The following is a 21,815-nucleotide window of genomic DNA, read 5'->3' on the forward strand; positions in this document are numbered from 1 at the left end:
CTCTCCTCTTTGCCAAACGACCAAATAATAATTACAAATTCTGAAGATAACTGACAGAAAGTTATTTTAGATCTAAATAAGATAGCCAAAGATTATGGTATGATAATATCAACAGAAAAATCAAAAACTATGACCTTTAAAGGACAAGATCCAGCAAGAACTAAAATAGTAATAGATAACAAGATCTTAGAACAGGTGAATTCATTTAACTACCTAAGATGCATGATCACATATGAAAATGAAATAGATATGAACATAAAAATTGCAAAATATTTAAAAATAACAGGTGTAATTAACTCTATATTTACACCAAACCTAGTTGAAAAACAAACCAGACTAAAAGTATACAATACATTAGCCCTAATGTATGGAAGTGAAATCTGCACAATAAAACAAAAAGACAAACAAAGATTAACAACAGCAGAAATAAAGTTTATGAGAAAAACTGCAAAGTATACCCTATTTGATCACAAAAGACATGAAGAAATTATGAAAGAATTAAACCAAAAACCAGTAACAGAAAAAATATAAACATAAATGGATGGAACACGTTCAAAGAATGAAAACAGAAAGATTACCAACATTAGGAAAAAGAAAACCAGGACGTCCTGAAATGTATTATTTCAGAAAATAATACATTAGAGTTAAGCAGAGATGACTGCTGAATTCTTGTCACTTTTATATTTACCAAAATGTCAGTAGAAATAAACCTAACTACAAAATGATGGAGACTGGCTGCCTATCAATTTTTAAAAGTTGAGACTAGAAGCACAGATTACTTCCTTTAGCAACTCTTTTAAACAGTTATTTTACAACTTCAAAAATTTCAGCCCACCACTATTTGCTTCATGTTCCAAGTTCCTTTGAAGTTCTAAACTCTAGACTTTACACATAAAAGTAATAATTCATAGCTATTCTGGCTACTCTTCTCTACACTTTCAGAAAATGCATTGGCACTGTTTCTTAGTGAACTATAGGAACAATGTTATAATGAAATAATGCACTATAACAAACTACCAAAAATCCCGTGGAACTAATGCTACTTTAAGATCACTCTTATCGAAATAGAAGTTCAAAACCTTCATGACTATAAACTGAATTTCCTAGCAAATGATATCAGTCAGTAGACAAAGGAAATGGCAAGAAATTAGACACTGACAACAGAAAATAAGACAATTACAGGAAACAAAAGAAAGGAAATCATGGGAAATAAAAATAAAAAAAACCCAGGAAATTATACACTGATGAAAGAATAAAGGATTGGCAGGAACCATACATAAAGTACACAAATTGACAACATGAAAAAAGTACAAAGCAAACAAAATAATGGCACTAAAATGGCATGAAATTATAAAGTAATGAAAATCCAGAATTAATGTTTAACTTTTAATGTTAGATTAGCTTGAATTAATGACTTGCCTAACATCTTTATAATAAACTAAATATGTACAGTCTGTACCATTAAAATAAAAAATAACCTGAAAACTTCAGTAGTCAGTCAACTGAGTCACCTCCAATCACAAAGAGGAGGAGAAAAGTGATGAATTCTAGTCTGCATTAGTTGGCTTCTGGATGGACGGAGCCCAAACGACATACAGTTATCATAAACTGATATTGCTCCCATAAGACTAAGGTAAAGAAATATTGCACGGTATACAGTAGTTCTTTAATTTGAAGTTTAAGTAAAAGTTAAGAAGTCTGTTTGGGTGGTATCTTCTTTTGTATTTGAAAGGCTTTCTATAAGGTAAAAAAATTATATGTTTCTGATTTATAATTTTAGTTTGCCTTAAATTTTTCATTATTAGTTCATTAAGATTTCAGGTAAGTGACAATAATTTATAAGTAACTCAAAATTTAAATGTTAATTCCACATTTTTATAATTTCATGCTCTAGTTTTTACGCTTCCTGTTGCTTGCTGTACTTTTCATGTCATTCTGTGGGTTACGTGGGCTTAAAATAGCATTGATTTATTTACGAGACTTTTCCGTAGTTCGTTAGAGCATCTACTGTAAAGTTATTTCAGTTTAATTTCTATATCGTATTTCAAGTATATGGAACTTGCTGATGTACACTGTTTTGTATAAATGACTGTTTTATTAGTATTGATGGATTCAGTCTGAAATAGTTGATTACTATTAACAATAACACTTTATATTTTTATTGTGCCTATGTGTTTTGCACTGTAAGTTCACTACAGTTAGAGTAAAATTATAACTGACAAACATGCACTTTGAATTATTAAATTATTAAATTTTTATTAAGTAATAACAAATTCAACCTCTGTTGAATTTGTTATTACTTAATAAAAAAAAAATGCCCTTTTCCTTCATTAGTGTTTTTTAATTAAAAGAGAATGTTTAATTTACAACTGAGTAGCAAAGATTAATCAAAAGCAAACCAAATTCTTTAAAAGATGAAATTAAACAGATATTTTCCTCCTTGAAACTCACCAGGAAGCTCCTTGTGCTGTAAAGAAAAACACTGTATTTGATAAAGCCCTTTTGATTTCCCGTTTCAAATCATTGGCCTGTAAATTTATTTGTTGTGGAAACCTGCAAGATATATGATTACACTATTGTTAGAAAAAAAAGTAAAAAAGAGTAAAAAGTTTCAACTGCAAAGAGAGACAAAATAGTTCATATTTTTTGTGGTAACTTACTTTTCTAGTTATACTGATGACTATGAATACAACAACTCAGTAAATAATATGACATACTATGGTTAGGTAGTCACCTGTTTGGAGTAGTATGTCATATTATTTACTGAGTTGTAAATAATATGACATACTACTTCTCAGAATTAAATAGAATATTTAATTCTGAGAAGACCAACCAAACAAACAAACAAAAAAAAAAGTTGCAAATAAACTGCGATTTATGATACAGCTAAAGTCATTAGTAAACTTAACTTCTGTTCACTTTTATTTTCACATTTTGCTCTCTTTTCTGCTTTAATATATATATATATATATTGATCTGATATATGAGAGGTCAATCTATAAAAGCGCATCAGTGCCACGTGTGGGATGCAGATAAGGATTGCGATAGAAATCTATTGATGCTTTTTTTTTTTTTTATTGACAAGTTCAGGTTAGTTCCTAAGGACAGAGGTGGACAGAATAAAAGAGAATGTATAAGATCAGATTCAATGTGTGTTTGCAGTTGCAGAGTAAAGGGATGCTGATCAGCTGCTGCTCTTGTTTTATGAGCTTAATTGCTCAGCTCTGGGTGGCGTCAAGGATTTTAAGAGAAATTTTAGGTGCACTACCCCAAACACGAGAGCAGTATACTACACATGGACAGATTTGGAATTTGTGCATAGTTAAGAGTTGGTTGGGTATAAAATAGGATCTTGAACAAAAGAGAATGCCAAGTTTCTTGGATGCTGAAGAAGTTATCGATGTGATGTGTTTATGTGAGGAAAGACTGGAGATAAATGTTATTCCAAGCAAAGAGACATGATTTTGTCTAGTGATTTGTATATTACTGAGAGTAAGGGGTAGGCAACCTGGGATTTCTTTTGCACTAGAAAAGAAAAAAGACTATTTTGATGGCATTGAACATAAAAAGGTTATCCTCACCCCACTGAAAAATAATATGTAGATTGATGTTTAAGGTACTAGTTGCAGATGATCTTGTAGCCTGGGATGTTAGAGTACTGCATCGTTTGTCAAATGAGGTGCTATCAGCTGCAGAGCTGTGGACAGGATTAGTGGTTATTATGAGAAGGTCATTTATATACAGGAGAAAGAAAAGTGATAGGATAGAGCCTTGAGGCACTCCAGCATTGGTGGTGAAGGTCAAAGAGAGGAGGCTATCTATTGTGATTTGCAGAAAATGACCAGAGAGAAAGTTGGCTACCCAATTACATAGTTACGAGATCCTTGTGTCATGAAGGGTTTTTTCCAATTAACATGAAAAAAAAAAACACAAGGTATAAATAATACTATTTATTATTATTATTGTATGGGCACCTCCACGGAGTCTGAACACTCATCGCAGGAGACCCAAATTATCCACACAATCTATCATACCTCTCTTTGAACTCATTAACCCATTCCGCTCCTTCACCACTTTCCAAGCAAAAAATCTAGTCCTCACATCCATACTAACCGGACCACCATTATTCAACTTCCAGGGATGACCCCTTGTTCTGGTCCCTCTAGCCAAGTGCTGAAACATTTCCCCCTGCATCAATCCTATAAAAACCCTTTAAGCAACTTAAATGTTTAATGATAACAGTTTTGCTGTAGTCTTGTGTGACAGACAATGGAGAAGATTTCTGGGGAGCCTTTAGTATTTTTTCTATCCTATGGGGATATACGACAATGCTCTTACCACTGAACTCACTCACTTGCATTACACTTTCTTAGTCAATGGCTATAATCCCCATAGAGTAGAAAAACATACTAAATGCTGCCCAGAAATCCCCTCCATTGCCTATCACACAAGACTACAGCAAAACAGTTACTATCCCATCAGCTAAGTACCATAATTAAACCACAAGTCAAACTGGCAACTCTCATCTGTTCACCCAAGGACAAACTCTTCTTTATCACATCCAACAGTTTATGAAGTGCCCTGTTCTTGTGATCTGGCTTACTATGTACAGAAAGGAAGAAATGCTGACATCTGCCTCGGTGAACATAATAAAAAATACATCTGGCACTATCATTATGGCAAGTCGGGTCTAGCAGACCATGCCTTAGATACCCCTCCACACAGGATCAAATGGAAGAAAACAAAAGTGCTACACAGAAGTCTTTATAAGTCAGAGAGATTGTTTTTGGAATCAACAGCAGCTTTAAAACATACTCCAAACCTCAACAAATATGGATATATAAATTTGCCAAAAATTTGGCAAACAGTCATTTTAAGATTAATTAATACTTGTTTTTATCTCTTTTCCAACCATTTATGTTGGAAAAGAGATAAAAACAAGTATTTTTATTAGGACTAGTTCCTTGTGTTGTCCATTACAATTTTTTAAACTAGTCCCATTTTTATACCAAATTGTTGTTTCATGTACTGTGACAAACTGTCCGTGTGCTCTGAAGATGCTGGATATAATACCAGCAAAATATCAGCTAATAAGTTATAAATATTATTTTCTTATCATTCTGTAATCAAGAGAATTTCTACTTCAAAGCTAACATTACGAGGATTGTGTGAAAAGTTTGGTAAAAAAAATAAGTTAAACACATTTTTTTGGAAAAAATCACCTTTATTTCTCACCATAGTCTCCATCGAGGTCTACACATTTGGTCCAGTGAGTTTCTAATTTTTTTCATTGCATCTAAAAAGTAGGATTTGTCAAATTGTGCAAAATAGTCATTGACAGCCTTAATGACATCCTCGTTCAAAGAAAATTATTTCCAACCGAGCCAAGTTTTTAAGTTTGGGAACAAGAAGAATTGTGCAAAATAGTCATTGACAGCCTTGATGACATCCTCGTTCAAAGAAAATTATTTCCAACCGAGCCAAGTTTTTAAGTTTGGGAACAAGAAGAAGAACGTGGGGATAAGTCTGGAGAATATGGTGGATGTGGAACCAATTCGAACCTCAATTTGTGCAATTTTGTGATAGCCAATGTGTGGGATGGTGCATTATCTTGATGAAAGAGCACTTTTTTTGTGCACAAATCTTGCCGTTTTTTCTTCAGTTCTTTCAAGTGGTCCAACAAGGACACATAATAGACTCCTGTTATTGTCCTACCCTTTTCCAAATAGTCAATCATGGTAATTTCTTGGGAATCCCAATAAACAGTGGCCACCACCTTCCCAGCTGACAAATGGTCTTCGCTTTTTTTTGTGCTCTTTCACCGGGCATTGTCCACTGTTTTCAGAGGTACGATAAGCAGACTTTTGATGAATGTATCTGCCAGTAAAGGTAGGTTTTCGATAAACACAAAAAAGTTCTGCTCATACCTCTTAAAAAATTGGTGTTATCGAGTCTTTAATTAATACAGCACATAAAGTGCTCCTCTCCCTCAAGCTTACAACAAGAACTTTTCACTATGAAAACGTTAATGGCATTTAATGGTTACAACCCTAATCAAATCCAGCAGATAATTGATTCCTATGTTCCAACACCTCAGGATTCTTCAACAGAACGCAGGGCTCCAATCCCTTATATTTCTGCTGCCAATCAGAACCGATTGGCAGAATTTTGAAGAAGTATCATCTCATTCCCACATATTTTATCAACAAAATTTCTCATCTGTTGCCATCTACAAAAGACAAACTGGCACCTATCATTAGCTGGCATTTACCAGATACCATGTGAATGTACACATACTTTGGACAAACAGGTTGTTCTGTGAAAAAAAGAATGAATGAATGAACATCAATATTATATTTAATACATGACACCTCAAAAGTCTGGTCTGGAACAACGTAGTATTGACACTAAACACAATATCCAGTGGGATAAAGCTCGTCTTCTCCATAGATGAAAGTTTAAACATGAACGCCTTTTTCAAAGAAAGTTGCGAAGCCCTTTTATATCAACCAAATCTGAATCGAAATGATTGTCTCTCTCTCTCTCTCTCCCCCAAAAGTTTGGGAGATTCTTATCTTATGCAACCATCGAAGAAATAGTTTTTAAGAATTATTTAATAATATATTATTAATATTAATTTCTAGAATGCGGCAACAGTTTTTAATTGGTAATCCACCGACTATTATATACTTTGTATTCCATTCCTTTGAACTGCTTGTTGTCTATGCTGATGATGTACTGTTAATTTCAGTAAGAAATATTTGTACCTTTATTTCATTAAAGTTAATTACTGTGGTTATCATGTAATTTATTATTTATAGTTATGCCATAGGTACCTTTAAAGATTAGATCAATCTAAATGTTATTGTATCCATTATCTACTACAAACAAATATCATGAATAATACAAATAAAAATCAGTTTTTTCTCTCCAGATTTTAAAACTATTTCCTTGGTTTTGTATGAGTCATCTAATAGCTTTCATGTAATGGTTTTGCAATTAAAAAATTTTCGTTCTGCCCAATCTGGAAATCACTTTATCATCATCATCATCATCAAATTTCTGCCATGTATCCTCAAGGGGTGTACAGGATATGACAGTACTACATGAAAAATTTACATCATTACTAACTTCCTATCTACAATTTACCTCCAAATCAGTCTGTTGCTTGTCAAGACTCCAATATTATCAGATCTTATATTTCTATCATCTAAGGCACTTTGTACCGTATCAATCCACCTATATCTTGATTTTCCTCTGGGTCGTCTTCCTGCCAACCTGGCAGAGAACACTTGCTTTGCTAATCTTTCCTCTCCCATTCTATTTAAGTGACCATACCACCTGAGATTAGCTCTGCTAACGCATTCCTGGATGCTGACAATGTCAAGTTCTTTCCTAATATCCTCATTTTTAATATGATATTGCCATTGATGCCATCTGTTCACGCCTCTAATCTTTCTCAGGACTCTCATATCTGCAGTCTCTAGTCTTTGGTCAAGTGTTTTACTTCTGACCCAGCTCTCAGATCCATAAGTTAAAACTGGTTTGAACACTGTCTTGTATACAGCTAATTTAGTGTTCCGACTAATTTCTCTCTTATTCCATATGAATTTATTCAATTGACTTCCCACCATACCAGCTTTGCTGATTCTGTTGTCTATTTCTATATTTAATTTACCATCTTCAGTAAAAATCATACCTAAGTAGCTGAAATGTTTTACTTGTTCCACAGGTTCTCCATTCACAACACAGTTGACATTTTCAATGATTCTGTCTATTTTCATTGTCTTTTTATTGCTGACCTTCATACTATATCTATTACAACAGCTATTCAATTTAGTCAGAGAATCTTGCAGACTTGTAGCAGATTTATTTAGAAGTATAACATCATCCGCATAAAGCAAAGAGCTGACATTAACATCTCCAATTCTGATATCAGGTTTAATACCACTTTCCTTCATAATGTGATCCATATAGATAATGAATAACAGAGGGGATAATGTACATCCTTGTCTCACACCAGATTTAACATTAAACCATCTTCCTGTACTTCCTTCAATTCTAACTGCTGACTCTCAACTCAAATAAAGACTAAGAAATAACTTTATGGAAAATTTTATTGTTTTATTTATTTCTATAACAGCTAAATTGGGAGTCACTTTAAGGATCAATCTATATAAGTGGAACCTGTAAGAATGTTGAGAATCAACCAAGACTTCTGACCCGCAGCCTAATTCTCACCTTCTCATGGCATGGTGCACACCGATTAGTAGATATCCACTTGGATACTAAACAAGGATGGGCTGACAATCTAGGACTGAAATGACCAAACTGTATTCTCTGTTAGCTAAACCACAGATAAATATGATGTATTATGACAAGTATAATCAGCATAATGTCATGCTAGCCAGAGCATCACCTGGTTAAGCAAGACTCCAGTGGTTTTTGTCAGGTAACTAACTAGACACAGTGATCAGCTACTAGAACAACCTTAAAACAGAAATGCAGATAAGACCCAGCAACACAAGAGTCAAATGAAAAAAAGATGGAGCTGGCAGAAGAATTAGATAATACTATGTTGACATACCCTTCATATTTTGAATTATCACAAAGTTTACTGATCAAATAAATGAGTTACTGTGTGTGTGGCCACACACAAAAAATTAAATCACTCAAATGAACTGAAAAAACACAGAATAAAACTCATATAGCTTACAAAGAGATAAATCTCTATAAAGAATTCTCCAGTTACAGTACTTACTTTCTTTTCTTGAAGAAAAATTTCCCTAGCACTCTGGGCAAACAACCAGCAATTTTACTCTCAGTAAGAAAAATATCATGGTTTTCACATAGCATTCTTTTTGATTCAAATGGTTTGTAGTCAGTTCTCAACTGTTTCAATGGTATCACCTAGGAAGAAAAGTATTTTTTTTTAATGATAAAAACACACTTCACACATTAAAGCAAGCACATGTAATTTAACTTGGTGTCAACAACAGAGATAACAGCATATAAAAAGAAAGTAGTTATTTAGTATGGAATCAGCAGCGAGGAAAAGGTAATAGTTAAGCGATATCTACAGTTTCAGAATTGAAATTGGTCGGGAAAGAGCCCTATTAATAAAAACTGGTAACTGTATTGAGACTTTGGGATCGAGTAATTTGGACCAATTATAAGAAGAAACTGTTATGAATTAAATTCAGCATATCTAAAATTACAGATGTTGGACATGCTGGATCTCATCTTCAGTACATTTCCAAGCGTGATCATTAAATGGTCCCATGGATTCAGTGTATTTTGTATATAATGTATCTCTCTCTCTCACATGTGCACCTGGGAAACACATCTGTGCTATTCTGTGTACTGTGATTAGATGGATACAATATAAAACTATGTTCACCAGCCCTTCCTCAGAATTTTTGTGCATTTCACAAGCAGCTATTATATTCATTTTGTCCATCTTTCCATAGGCAATTATTTTTAGATTGGCTCCATGGATTTCATTAAAATTTGGAATATTTACAATTGCTGAACCATCCTCAGCTTTGCTTTTGCTAAACTATTTGCAAAGACAGAAAGGGGCAAGAGATTATTTAAAAAAACTGACAGGAGAGAACGTAGTGAAATTTGGTATTTAGGATGAACACTAAAATGTTTCCACATGGCTCAATTTTAGTTTTATTTGGATCATTTTATTAGAAAAATGATTTAAAGTGATAATAATAATACTATGACACAAATAAATTAATTAAAGTTGACTGAGTCATTTCAATTTTACACATACCAGCCACTAAATTGGAATCTTTTATGCAGATGTAAGTAAATGTCATTATGCAGCAGATATGCACAATACCTGGTCATGTGCATCACATGTTTTAGGCAACTATTTAAAAATGCTGCTGGTCAGTAATCATCAACAATGATGATCGCAATGGGCAAAACAAAGGATCTTTCAAAGTTCGATAAAGGGCTTATTGTGGGTGCCCGTCTGGCTGGAGCCACGCTTTTGAAAATAGTAGAGTTGAATGGTTTCTCAAAAAGTGAGATATCCTGGGTGTTCAATCAGTGGGAAAATAACCCACATTGCTTGTCTAAGAGGCGTAACTGTAGTCCTAAGACAGTCTGCCAGGAACGAGATTGCTGTCATCTGAGAAGGCTGGTATGAACAAGCAGAACTTATTGTGTGCAGCAATTGACAGAATGAAGGTGGTTCCTGATTCATACCTCACTGAACTACTGTTCAGTGTTGACAGTCAGTGCATGCCTATATGCAAAACTTTCTAATTTAGTGGCCAGTATGTGTGGTTACAAGTGACAAAATTATTTCCACAGTAACTTCTGAAACACTCAGATTTTCATAAAAGTACCACAATTTATAGAGCTCTTTGAATAGCAATGGCACAGACATCAAGATAAGGCTCATGAAAACAATGGCAGTGTCCTAAATAAGAGGAATAAATTTAGAAATAAAATGAAATACAAATCAACTTTTTATAGTAATTATTTGGAAATAAATTATGCTAAAACTTACAAATTACTAAACTAAAAGTAGCACATATAATAATAAAAATCCATGATATATGTGCATATTAACCTCTTGGATTTGTTTCACCCCATGCTTTTCCAACAGTTCCTTATAATGTAGTACAGTAGGTTCAAAATCAGCATTTCTGGTTTTTCTATCCAAGTCTCCAGTGAATAAACACACATCTGTTGTATCTGTCAGCAGTGGATGTGGGAGTTTACTATTAATAAAAAAATAAAATATAAAATTAATATGCAATAGTTACAGACAATCAAATTTAAGTGAAACAATAAAAATATAATTAGAATTTAACACAAAATATAAAAGTACAAAAATGCTATCTTTTCTTTATAATTATAGATATTTCTGAATGCCCAGTAAACTACAGATACAATATGGTCAGAGATGCATCCCAGGTTAACTTGAGATTAACTTTGCTCTAGAGACTAAATGGTTTACCATAAGCCTCCAGTACTAACATGCTATGGGCAGGCTAATAGTTTATAATCTTTGTAAGATTATCAAAAAAAAAAAAAAAAGGAATAATGATCATGTCTAGAGTAATAAGTGCATATCAGTGAAGTCAGCAGAATTAAAAACATTTGTTTTTAGAAGAAATATCCAGTAGCACAAAAGTTAACTAGTTCCATACCACATGTAAATAATTAGCATGCAAGATGCTGGGTGATCCAGAATTTAGATGAATCATATGACTTGCAGCATAAGGCCAAAAAGAAAAACAGGGATAAAAGATTAATTTACAGGAAGAATAAAATAAATAATTTTATGGTGTGACTATACATTAGTTATCTCAAACTTGCAGAAAAAATACTGACAGACCAGCCACATTCTTATTAATCATGAAGGTTTTTCATTGTTTTTAACAATGAAATGAACAATGTGCATCACCATTACAGGATCTCTCCCTTTCTCTCAAAGACACAACATACAGTTTATGCAGTTTTAAAGATCCTTGCACCATAATGTTGAGAGCTGTGTTTTGCATGTACAAATACATGCAAAACATGATTGAAACAAATAAATTTTTATTTGCAAATATTTTAACCTGAGAATAACAGCTCATCTTCAGTGGCAGGCTAGCATGAACAAGTAGGAGTTAACAGATTATTTAAAAAACAATATGAATCTTATGATGGTATAAAGAACATGTCATAGGCAAGATGTAGTAATTGATATACAGATAAGGAATTAAAAACTGATGATTTATAAGGATGAGACTTTCTCAGAATTTTGGCAAGGAGAGGCAGTTGTTCTGATTTAAATTAAGATGCACTCCTTCCTCCATTTCTGAGCTTCTTCAACAACCTCCAGAATATCTTACCACTTTCTTGATATTTATTTTCTATGTTCTTGCCAAAGTCTTCCCATGACATTTGTTTAGCCAGTTTTACAGTGTTTAGCTTTCTTACATTTGTCTCTGTATTCTGTAAGAGCACAAGCTGACTTATTTGTCAGGAACTTTTGATATGCTTTCTTCTTTTCCTTCACTGCCTCTTTAACTTCCTGTGTCCACCATGGAGTTCTGATTTTTCTAAACTTGCAGACAACCTCACCACATGCCTCTCTGGCTGAATCAATCAGGGTTTTCTTCAGGGCTTGCCACTGAATCTCCAAGGTTTGGTTCCTGTTCTCAAACTCTTTCATTTTTTCTTGAATAATATTTGTGTATTTTAGTCTACAGTTTACATCTGAGAACTGCTCAACTTTTATTCGCTTTAAAACTTTTACATGTTCTTCTTTTCAATATGAAATTCAATTTTATCCTGCTCAAGATTAAATGGTGATCACTTCCAATTTTAAATCCTCTGTACACTCTGGTGTCCTGCAGCAGTGGGAAAACTTCACTATCAACAACAACATAGTCAATGAGATTTTTCTTATTCCTTGCTTCTTCTATTCATGTGAATTTGTGCACATTTTTATGTTGGAACATTGTGTTGGTAATAACCAGTCCATGTCCTGAGCAGAAATCCAATAGGTAGGTATTTGCCATTATTATTAGCTTTGCTCGTTTCTCAAAATTTTCCCCAAATATTTTTGCATGTCTGACAATCATTTCCTACCGTGCTATTTAGATCCCCAACACGGACAGCTTTTCATTGTGTCAGTGGCTTTCTCTCAAGCCTAAAAAAATTCCTCCACTTCTACCTTAGTAGAACCTTCTGTGGGACCATAGGCACAAACAGATCTCATTGTCCAGTTCCCCATCTCATATTTGCCCACATCACTCTACTTGACACTGCCTGCCACTCAAGGAGATTAGCCTTGTATTTAGTGTTGAATACTATGGCTACTCCTTCTTTTCCTTAATTGTCATTGCCTGAATATAACATTTTGTATTTATTGCTCAGAAAGATCTCACCAGTTTTTGCCTTTTTTGTTTCACTCACCCCTATTATGTCGATCTGGTACTTATGTAATTCTCAGCTAGATCCATTTCTTTGCCATTCAGGCTTCTTATGCTGATAGTACTGATCTTGAACTCTGGTGATGTTGATTTGGGATGGGTTTTAGGGTTTGTTCCAGTAGCTGACTTTTAGCTGTTTGTCCTGGTTCCCTGGTAAAAACAATAGGTCCTTGTTTAACCAGACGATGCCCCAGCCTGCATGAAATTCTGTCTTGTTGTACCATCATTTGAAATTTTGGTTTAAGCCAATAAGAAAACAATTTGGTTGGTTAAATCCTAAATTGCCAGCCCATCCTCATTTATTCAGTATCCAGGTAGATACTTAACAGGGTGCACCACGAGAAGGTGAGGATTGCACAGGTCAGAAGCCCTGGTCAGTTCTCCACATTCCTTTGAAGGCTATATGGAGGTCTCCTCTCAGTTATATAGCTTTTACCCTTAAGCACCCCCTCTCAAAGAAGTCGAGGACAAAAAGCCATTCATCATTACACACATTAGCCAGTGAGGAACGGAATCGCTAATCATTGGAAGTCTGTAAATGCTCAGAAAGCCTTCATGCAAAATTCAAATACCTTGGCAAATGGTACCAGCAAAATTAACATTATTTTCAACATAGAATTCTCACCAAATGGATTTTGCTGAGGCATAAATGACAGTAATTCTTTCCAGCTTTGGAAGTTTACTGGCTGATTTTGAAGTTTCGACTCCTACGTACTGCTCTCTATTCTACAGGCTAAGGAGTTTGAATCTTGCTATGGCATAGATGTTTGTATGTATCTTTGGGGATGATTTTTATTGCTCAGTATCAGATTGCTACTCTGGTCCTGATAGTAGATTTCCCATGTTATCTAACCCTTAGCCCACCCTAGTAATAATGTGTTGCAGGTTTACAATCTTTCATGGGATGTGAATGTCATTTATATACTTGGCCAAGTGGTTAGTGTATCCACTCTCCCAACAACCAGCTGTGGGATCAAATCTCACTGTGGATGTTTATGAATGTTTTTAGGTGGTAGATGGATTTCATTGCCCAGTGTGAGACCACTGCCCACTTAATGGACTGAAAGGGCTTGAAAAAGTTCCGTGTTTGGTCTATAGAGCAAGATTTCAAGACCTGGTAAAAAAATAAAATAAAAACAAAATACAAAAAGGATAGAAAAAAAAATCTTTAACTCACCTATAATACATTCGTATCCATGGTAAGAAATGTACTATAGGTTTACAAATAAACATTTTGTGGATGAAAGCTAAAAAAAAATTAATGTACTAAGTTTATTTTGATTAAACTATATATAAGATCTAGAAACATACACTTTTATCATTTTGATATTGTGAAGTTTTGGTATCTTCTTCACTGTCACCTGGAGAAAAACAGCACAGTCTGTATCATCTTCAAAAAGTAACCGCTTCTTGGAGCTATTTAACTCTTTATGCTTCACATTATACTGTTTCAGTGCTACAACTGCTTCCTGTACCTAAAAATATCCCAAAATATTTTTATTACTATAAACAACTATTTCAACTCTGATCAAATAGTTGTTGTTTGAAAAAAAATGTCCCAACTATTTTTTAATATACTACTAATGATTATTCAGTGGCTACTAAACATTGTTTATTTTTTATTTTTGTTTTGTTTTATAGTCCATTTGTCTGATACCACAAATTTAGTGATTATACCATTGCTGGGCACATTTATTGGATGTTTCATTTGTAATATTTTTAAATATATTTGGCATTATTTCCTAAGATTGTGGTGAATTATACAAGCCCAAGTGATGATGTCAGTTTTAGAAAGGCAAGTAGTAAAAAGATAGATCCGATAAGGATGAAGAGAGTAGAAGCAAAAGGAAGAACTCATGCTTGGCAGCAGTGTGCCCAGCAACATTATTAATGCACTAACCAATGTATGCATTTTAACACACACACAGAGAGAGATCCGATCTTCCTTCTGATCATTCAAGAGCAGATAAGGAATTATTGCGGTGCTATCAAGTTCAGTTTCCTTGATCAAACACAATTCACATCTCATTAATCGACTTTGAGTAACGAGATATGATATTATGAAGCAGTCCCTTGATTTCCCACACATTTCTATCTAATATGATCATGGATAAAAGCCATAAATTCTCATTCATTTAGAATCCATCTCTGAACTCCACAAAACATTCTAATGCTCATTTCTTCTTCAAATATCACATCCAAAAGTTTTAACATTTAATCAAGGAACTTGGTACTAACAAACACCATAATGCCAGTCTGATTTTTTTTTAAATCACAGCTCATAGAAATACCAAAACAAGAAGTAAATGGAAAGAAATATATGTCTAATGGCAGAAGAAATAGTCAGGTTGTACCTCCCAAATCATAATGAAATTCACTGTTCTGTTCATTATCACTTCAACCACCAGATAGCCAGACAAATCTTTATAAGACTTCCAAAATAATAATTACTCATATCAATAATTAGTGCACACACACACACACAATATATATATATATATATGGTGATGTCTAAGATGATTGGGTGTATAAAAGGATATCCAAAATTTCTTTCCAAAATGTTCATTTTGTGCTATGCTCACTGCGTAAGAGACTACAAATTTTATGCTCACAGCTCTTTACACATTATATTTATTCACTCATATTAAAAAGTAATGTTCTAAATATAAAACATAAAACACAGCAGGTATTTTCTTTATTGTAATTCATGTGATCATGCCAGTAAGATTTCGTTAGGATTTAAATGAAAAACTACATGCTTGCCCTATGAAACATAATGTTCCTCACTTAAGACACCATGTATTAACCTCCCAACCGGCCGGTGTGGATGAAATATTCAACACTCCCTAGCTTTTTTCATGGATCAAAAACTTCATCAGCATTCTACCTTTTATCATGCCATTACCTTCCTCCGCCGTTAATCTCGTTACGGCTATTCTATAGCATTAGTGGATTAACTGTTGCTGAGTGAACATTGTGTCCCCTCCCCGTCTTTACGTCTATTGTGTTGCTTAGAATTTCATTTACTGTCCTAAGTTATTTGACCTTTCCTGCCTCTAAAATCATTTATTGTGTCTCTTCCCAAAAATTGAAACCAATTTCACATATGCAAAAAAAAAAATCAATCCTGAAATGCCCACTGATCAGCTTTTGCAATGAATCTATTTAGTGATAGTGAATTTGGTGTATTTTATTCTACAAATCAGTGCACCGGAAGAGATGCACTGATTGTTCTTTCACTTTACGTATAATAATTGAATAATTTTTTTTTTGAATTTAAAAATTTTCAAATGTTTGCTTTGAAAATATTATGTCAAATATTTATATTTTTAAATAATATTTATTGAAATAAATGTCCTTTTTCTTTTGTTTCTAGCGAAATAGCATTATATGGATCATCACATTTCAGATTTAGAAACGATTTTTTGTTATTCATAAAGACAAAATAAAAAAAAATGTTAAAATGCTAAATTGCCTTACTCGGTTTCCGATTGTGTCTTTTTGGTATCAAAAATTTATATCCAATGATATTTTAGCAGTGATTCTTCCCCTTCGTCATTTATTTATTTATTTGTATTATGCATATTACGATAATATCTAGTGCATAACCTCGTAGATATGTTGAAAATATAATGTGAAAAATATCATATAAGGAATGATTCAACATTTTTGCTCATTTTGAAGATTTTCTAATGCTTCCCCCCCCCTCCTTATTCTCTCCTGGAACTGAATTGCATAACTACTCTAAATTTCTATACAGGTTTGAAAGCTTTTCTAGACAGCATTCAAAATCAATTACTTAATTTTACCATTTTGACAAAAGATATACGGCAATCAGATTGTATCGTGAAGCCTCTAAATCTGTTCTATTTATTTGCAATCTAAAACCAGCTGTTCTACTGCCCGCTGAAATTATGTGAAATTTTAGAAATAATATGCTATATTTTTACCATGCAAAATTGTTTATATGCATACCACACAAAAGAAAGTTCAGTAGTATTATTTGTGTTTGTTTTTCTTTTAAAAAAATCTAAATATTACTTCTGCTGCTGGAAGCTATTTCTGAAATAATCTACGTCTTCTAAATACTTGGTAATATCCTCTTAGCTGGAGGAAAAGTTGAAGGCTTATATTGAGAAGAAAGGGGAGAACACTAAAGTGCCCCAGGCTGTAGTGCAGAATATGTCAAGAATGTCTTATTTCCTTTTCGATTGTTGATTACCTATATTCTAACAGAAATACTGATATTTCGTTTACATGCTTATACATTATTTATGCCAAAATAATTGCTTAATTTATAATGATCAGTTTCACTTTTATTATCAAAAATTAGAAATTAAATCATACAATTATCTTGAAAAAGAGGATTTGAATTATTTTCAAAGAAAAGGCGCATATGCGTTTCATAATCTTCTTTTTTTTTGGGGGGGGGGGGGATATAGACCTAAGCAATCTGCGGATATTTCAGATAATTTATTTCATAAATCGTTCGCAAGACTGTTACAAACGTAAATCACTTGGGGAACATACCCATGCATTTTAGTGTAAAATAGTAGCAAAGGTTCAGTTACTTTAGATGTCTAATCTAGAAGAAAATGTTATGTCTGCTGAGATTAGAATCATACGTGAATAATTTTTCTGACATGATTTCTCTATTCGTTATAATGTAACCAATTTCCAGATTTTTTTCCCTCCTGCAGACTTCATGTTATATGCAGTGATTTCTTCTTTGAACTATAAGAAAAAAAATCAGATAACAGGAGAAAAATATGTAGTATTTTCTTTTCCACTGGCTGAATTTACAATGTTCTTTCTTTGTGTTTTGAAGAGAAACTGCAAATGACTTTTTTCTTACTATTTTTGCCATTATAACATCTCATATAATTATAAGAGTGACATCTCATATAATTATAAGAGTGACCGTTTTTCTCCCACACGAGAAACAGAAATAAGGTGGTAATAATATTGTTGATTTTGCCAAACTTCATTGTAGCAGAAATTTTTATTACAAAACTTTGTTATATATATATATATATATATATATATATATATATATCTCCGAAACAAGAAATTTGGAACCCATAATCACATCAATGTTGAGTGTTGGCAAGGTGAAAATGTTCCCGTTATTATTTATATATTTCATTTATTAACTAGGGGGGCTATGCCCAACCCCCCCATGTTCCGGTATGGTAGACCAGTTCTCCTTCAATTGTGATAACTCAAAAGGGGGTTCAGCCCCTGAATTCTGATGACTCGAATTTTGAAGACTCAACACTCAGGGTAGCCCCTGAGTTTCAAAACGTTTCGATAAACATGACATAAAAAAGCTTATCATTTTATATATATATATAGGGTAGATTTTATTTCATTATTTTTTATTGTTTTGATGAAATACTTTACCTGGAATACTCCTTCCAGTTTCTCTGTGTCATAAAAAATAACTTAAAAATTAGCCTTCAAGATGAAAAAGAAACAGTGCATTCGGGTATCCCTCTATCAATATTTGTAGTCCTGAAAAGGACTGTTTTGATGGCCTTGAAAACAAACATTTTTTATTTCATACTGTTCAGAATTTAAAATTCTTGAACAGCGTGGAACACCTTGAAGCAAGGGTAAACACACAAAGCAGTTTTACACTCAGGGCACCAGATTTTTGTTTCCTTTCTGATATTTTTTTTTATTACATACATAATATTTGCGTGGAGGTTTTTTTTTTATTAGCCGTTGGTGGTAGATTTTCGGGATAATGGTTGGAGTTAGCAGCGTTCAACCTCAGATGTCTGGCAGGATTTCCTGTTTTTCTGCTTGCTGAAGAAGGTGCATGTGCATGCAGCAATGCTTTCGCAATTTCTATTCCGTATTCTAGATATGTTATGGTAGACAAACATTTTTTCTTGTACAGGAGGAAACTGTTCCAAATAACAAAATCCAAACACTTCAAAATTCAAATAACATGTCCAAACACTTTTTTGTAATATTTTTTATGCTGTTTCCTCATTACAGAGTAGAATGATAGCTGCTAATCGCACCTGTCGACTCAACCCATAGTGTCGTTGTATGCACACACAGCAATGGGTTTTTCTTTCTTCAAACCATGCTTCTCCACGGATTCCGCTGATGGATTGTGCAGGGAAGATAGCAGAAAAAACATCTTTTTTGTCTTTCCAACGTAGTGCAAAGACTTTCCCTCGCTGATAAGTTCGGATTTCCCTCTTCGATAACTTTCCTGAAGCCAGATCTGGAGGCATATCTCGCCTTTTTGCATTTACAGTACCATAACTATCTGTAAGATGCTGTAAAAGCAAATCAGCGAGTTCAGAACACATATATAGTAATTATCCATTATAATGCAGTAACCTTTCCCCAGTAAAGGGTCTAGTAACTGCATTACTGTACGCATCGACAAGGGGAGATCTGAATATTTATCGTGCTCGATTACAGTTTGCTTTCCCGTATAAGGTTTGAAATCCCAAAGATATCCACTTTCCGATTCGCAAAGCATAAAAAATTTTACTCCATACTTCGCTTTCTTTTTTGGGAATATACTGCTTACATTTCAGTCCACCTTTGAATGGCATAAGGCTTTCATCGATACTCAAGTCTCACTCAGGAATGTAGAGTGATCTACATTTTTGACGGATTTTCATCAGAAAATCATAAATTTTGTTGAGGACTGGGCAAGGATGTGTTGCCTGATCGTATTCCTCATTATTCTGAAAATGCAAATACTTCATGATGAGACCGAATTGTTTTTCAGTCATAACATCACGAAACATTGGCGTGTTCAGAATCCAGTCTGTAGACCAATACATTTCGAGAGCGGGCTTTCGAAATGTATTTCGAAACTTCGGGTTTTTCACTTTCTTTATTCTGATATTACATTTGAAGGATGACAGTGATTTTAAATATTAATTTCACCTATATCCGAATATCACATAATTTCCTGATTTATAATAATCAGGAAATATGTATATTGTCTGATTTATAATTTGCTAATTTATAATAATCACCACATAGTTTCAGTATCGAAAAATTAAAGTTATGTGGAACAATTACTAGAGAAAAATAACGAATTAAATAAAAACTGTACCTATGTTTCATAACAGTTTTCGGGTGTGTGATAGTAATGCAACGGGGAGGGGGTTAAACTATCAGAGGCGAAATAAAATTCAATTCTATTGTAAAAATATGGAAATGAAATTTCACATTTGACATACATATTTTGAATGATAAAAATAAGCAAAATGTATTGCTTACTTTAAAAATTGGAGAATAAAATATCTGAATTATGCAGAAAATATAAATTTAAATCATAACTGTTAATTTCATTTTGTAATGACCAATTATACGAGGAAACCAAGAAAGTGAAAGTACAGATTACTATACAACATGAAGAAAAAATTTAGTAATATGATTAAAGAATTTCATGTTATTCTCTATAAAGCAAAGTTGCTCAAGCGTGTCCTAAAGGAAATCTGTTAAGTATTATTCAATTTCGAGTTTTGCACAAAAATAAAATTAATATAACCTGGAACGTCGGCAGCCGGTTTTCTTTTCTTTTTTTAAAAGAATATTCCAAATAATTATCGTGAATTAATTTCTTCGAGAACAAAGAAAAATCTTTTGTCTAGTAGCGATTAGAAAAAAATTAGCGCAAAAAAATAAAAAATTAAATTGGTTAAGTGAAGAAATTATGCAAGACCTTTATTTTGTCCAGAAATTAAAATTGTATTGTACAATAAAAAGAGAAAACAAAAATATAAATAATTTCTCTATTTTTAGTCTATCATATATAACTAAAATCCAGTTCACCAGCATGGAACAAGAAAGTCCGTTTCTTGTTATAGGCAACTGAGAGGCAGCTACGAATGGGAGATAATCCGATTAACCTTTCTCTTCAGCGTAAGGGTTTATCACACCTTCTAATGGACATGACAGTCAAATTGCACTTCTTATCCAGGTTCTTTAAACAGGTGGGCTGAATCTTATCCAGATTTAGTTGGACGTCTATAGACGTCCTAGCCGGTAGGAAAGTTAAAAACCTTCATCCTGAATCTGAAAATGTGGGTTCAACTTCATTCTCATCTTTCCATTTCATTCTGCCATCACTAGACTAGATGATGTTTTCCACTGCCAAATTCAAAAGTACAGGTTTTAGACCCAACATAAAATTACCCTTTGTTTCAGCAATTTTGTTAACTTCAAATATCTTATATAACAACATATTTTTAACAATGTATGAATGTACTGCAATATCAGGCCTATACTCCCTGCTCCATCAAGTGAACCTCGTTTATATTATCTAGAATTATTTTAGCTGTTTTGTGAAAGAAAGTAGACAGACAAGATTTTTTTTTTTTTTTTCAGTTCACTCAAATAATCAATTCTCTTCCTCCCTACCAAAACAATAATAATTCAAAATAATATTTGTGGAATAATAGGACTGGAATGCTAAACATATGAAAGCAATGGCTCATGTCTTACCATAATGCCTACTATTTACATGAAACATACACTCACTACTTCGGCATGCATACATAATCTGCTGCCACAATATAAATATTACATCACATTGCACTTAGTGGCCAAACTATTATGGCCATGTCACTACTAAATGGAATCTACAATTAGCAACAGAATCTAAATAGTCATCAAATAATTAGATAATCATATAACCAATATCATAAAAAATGATACAGCAGTATTATCTATTTTATTTCCGATCAAAACCAGTTTCTCATTCTTTACAAGGATCTTCCTTGTAGATCCCGCCACCATCCATTACCAAAAATTGACATTATAAAAACTCTTCAAGAAAACTGTGTGGCATTTAGTAGTTGTTTTTAATTTAAAAATAAT

At 33.3% G+C, this 21,815-nt stretch overlaps 1 protein-coding gene across 2 annotated transcripts in view; it reads right to left on the reverse strand.

The window, feature by feature from the left end:
* Positions 1 to 21,815, reverse strand: part of LOC150097256 (ribosomal L1 domain-containing protein 1) — a 45,006-nt gene that overhangs the window by 22,315 nt on the left and 876 nt on the right. For both annotated transcript variants that reach the window (XM_090407394.1, XM_090407395.1), the window contains exons 2-5: positions 14,265 to 14,428; positions 10,595 to 10,745; positions 8,762 to 8,910; positions 2,452 to 2,553 (exon numbers count right to left, since the gene is read on the reverse strand). In XM_090407394.1, coding sequence (XP_090263520.1) covers positions 2,452 to 2,553; positions 8,762 to 8,910; positions 10,595 to 10,745; positions 14,265 to 14,428 — 566 coding nt within the window. The remainder of the gene's footprint in view (positions 1 to 2,451; positions 2,554 to 8,761; positions 8,911 to 10,594; positions 10,746 to 14,264; positions 14,429 to 21,815) is intronic.

Source organism: Typopeltis vanoorti, chromosome 17 (genome assembly GCF_054136105.1).
Source record: "Typopeltis vanoorti isolate ZY-2024b chromosome 17, IOZ_Tvanoo_1.0, whole genome shotgun sequence".
Classification (NCBI taxonomy): domain Eukaryota; kingdom Metazoa; phylum Arthropoda; class Arachnida; order Uropygi; family Thelyphonidae; genus Typopeltis; species Typopeltis vanoorti.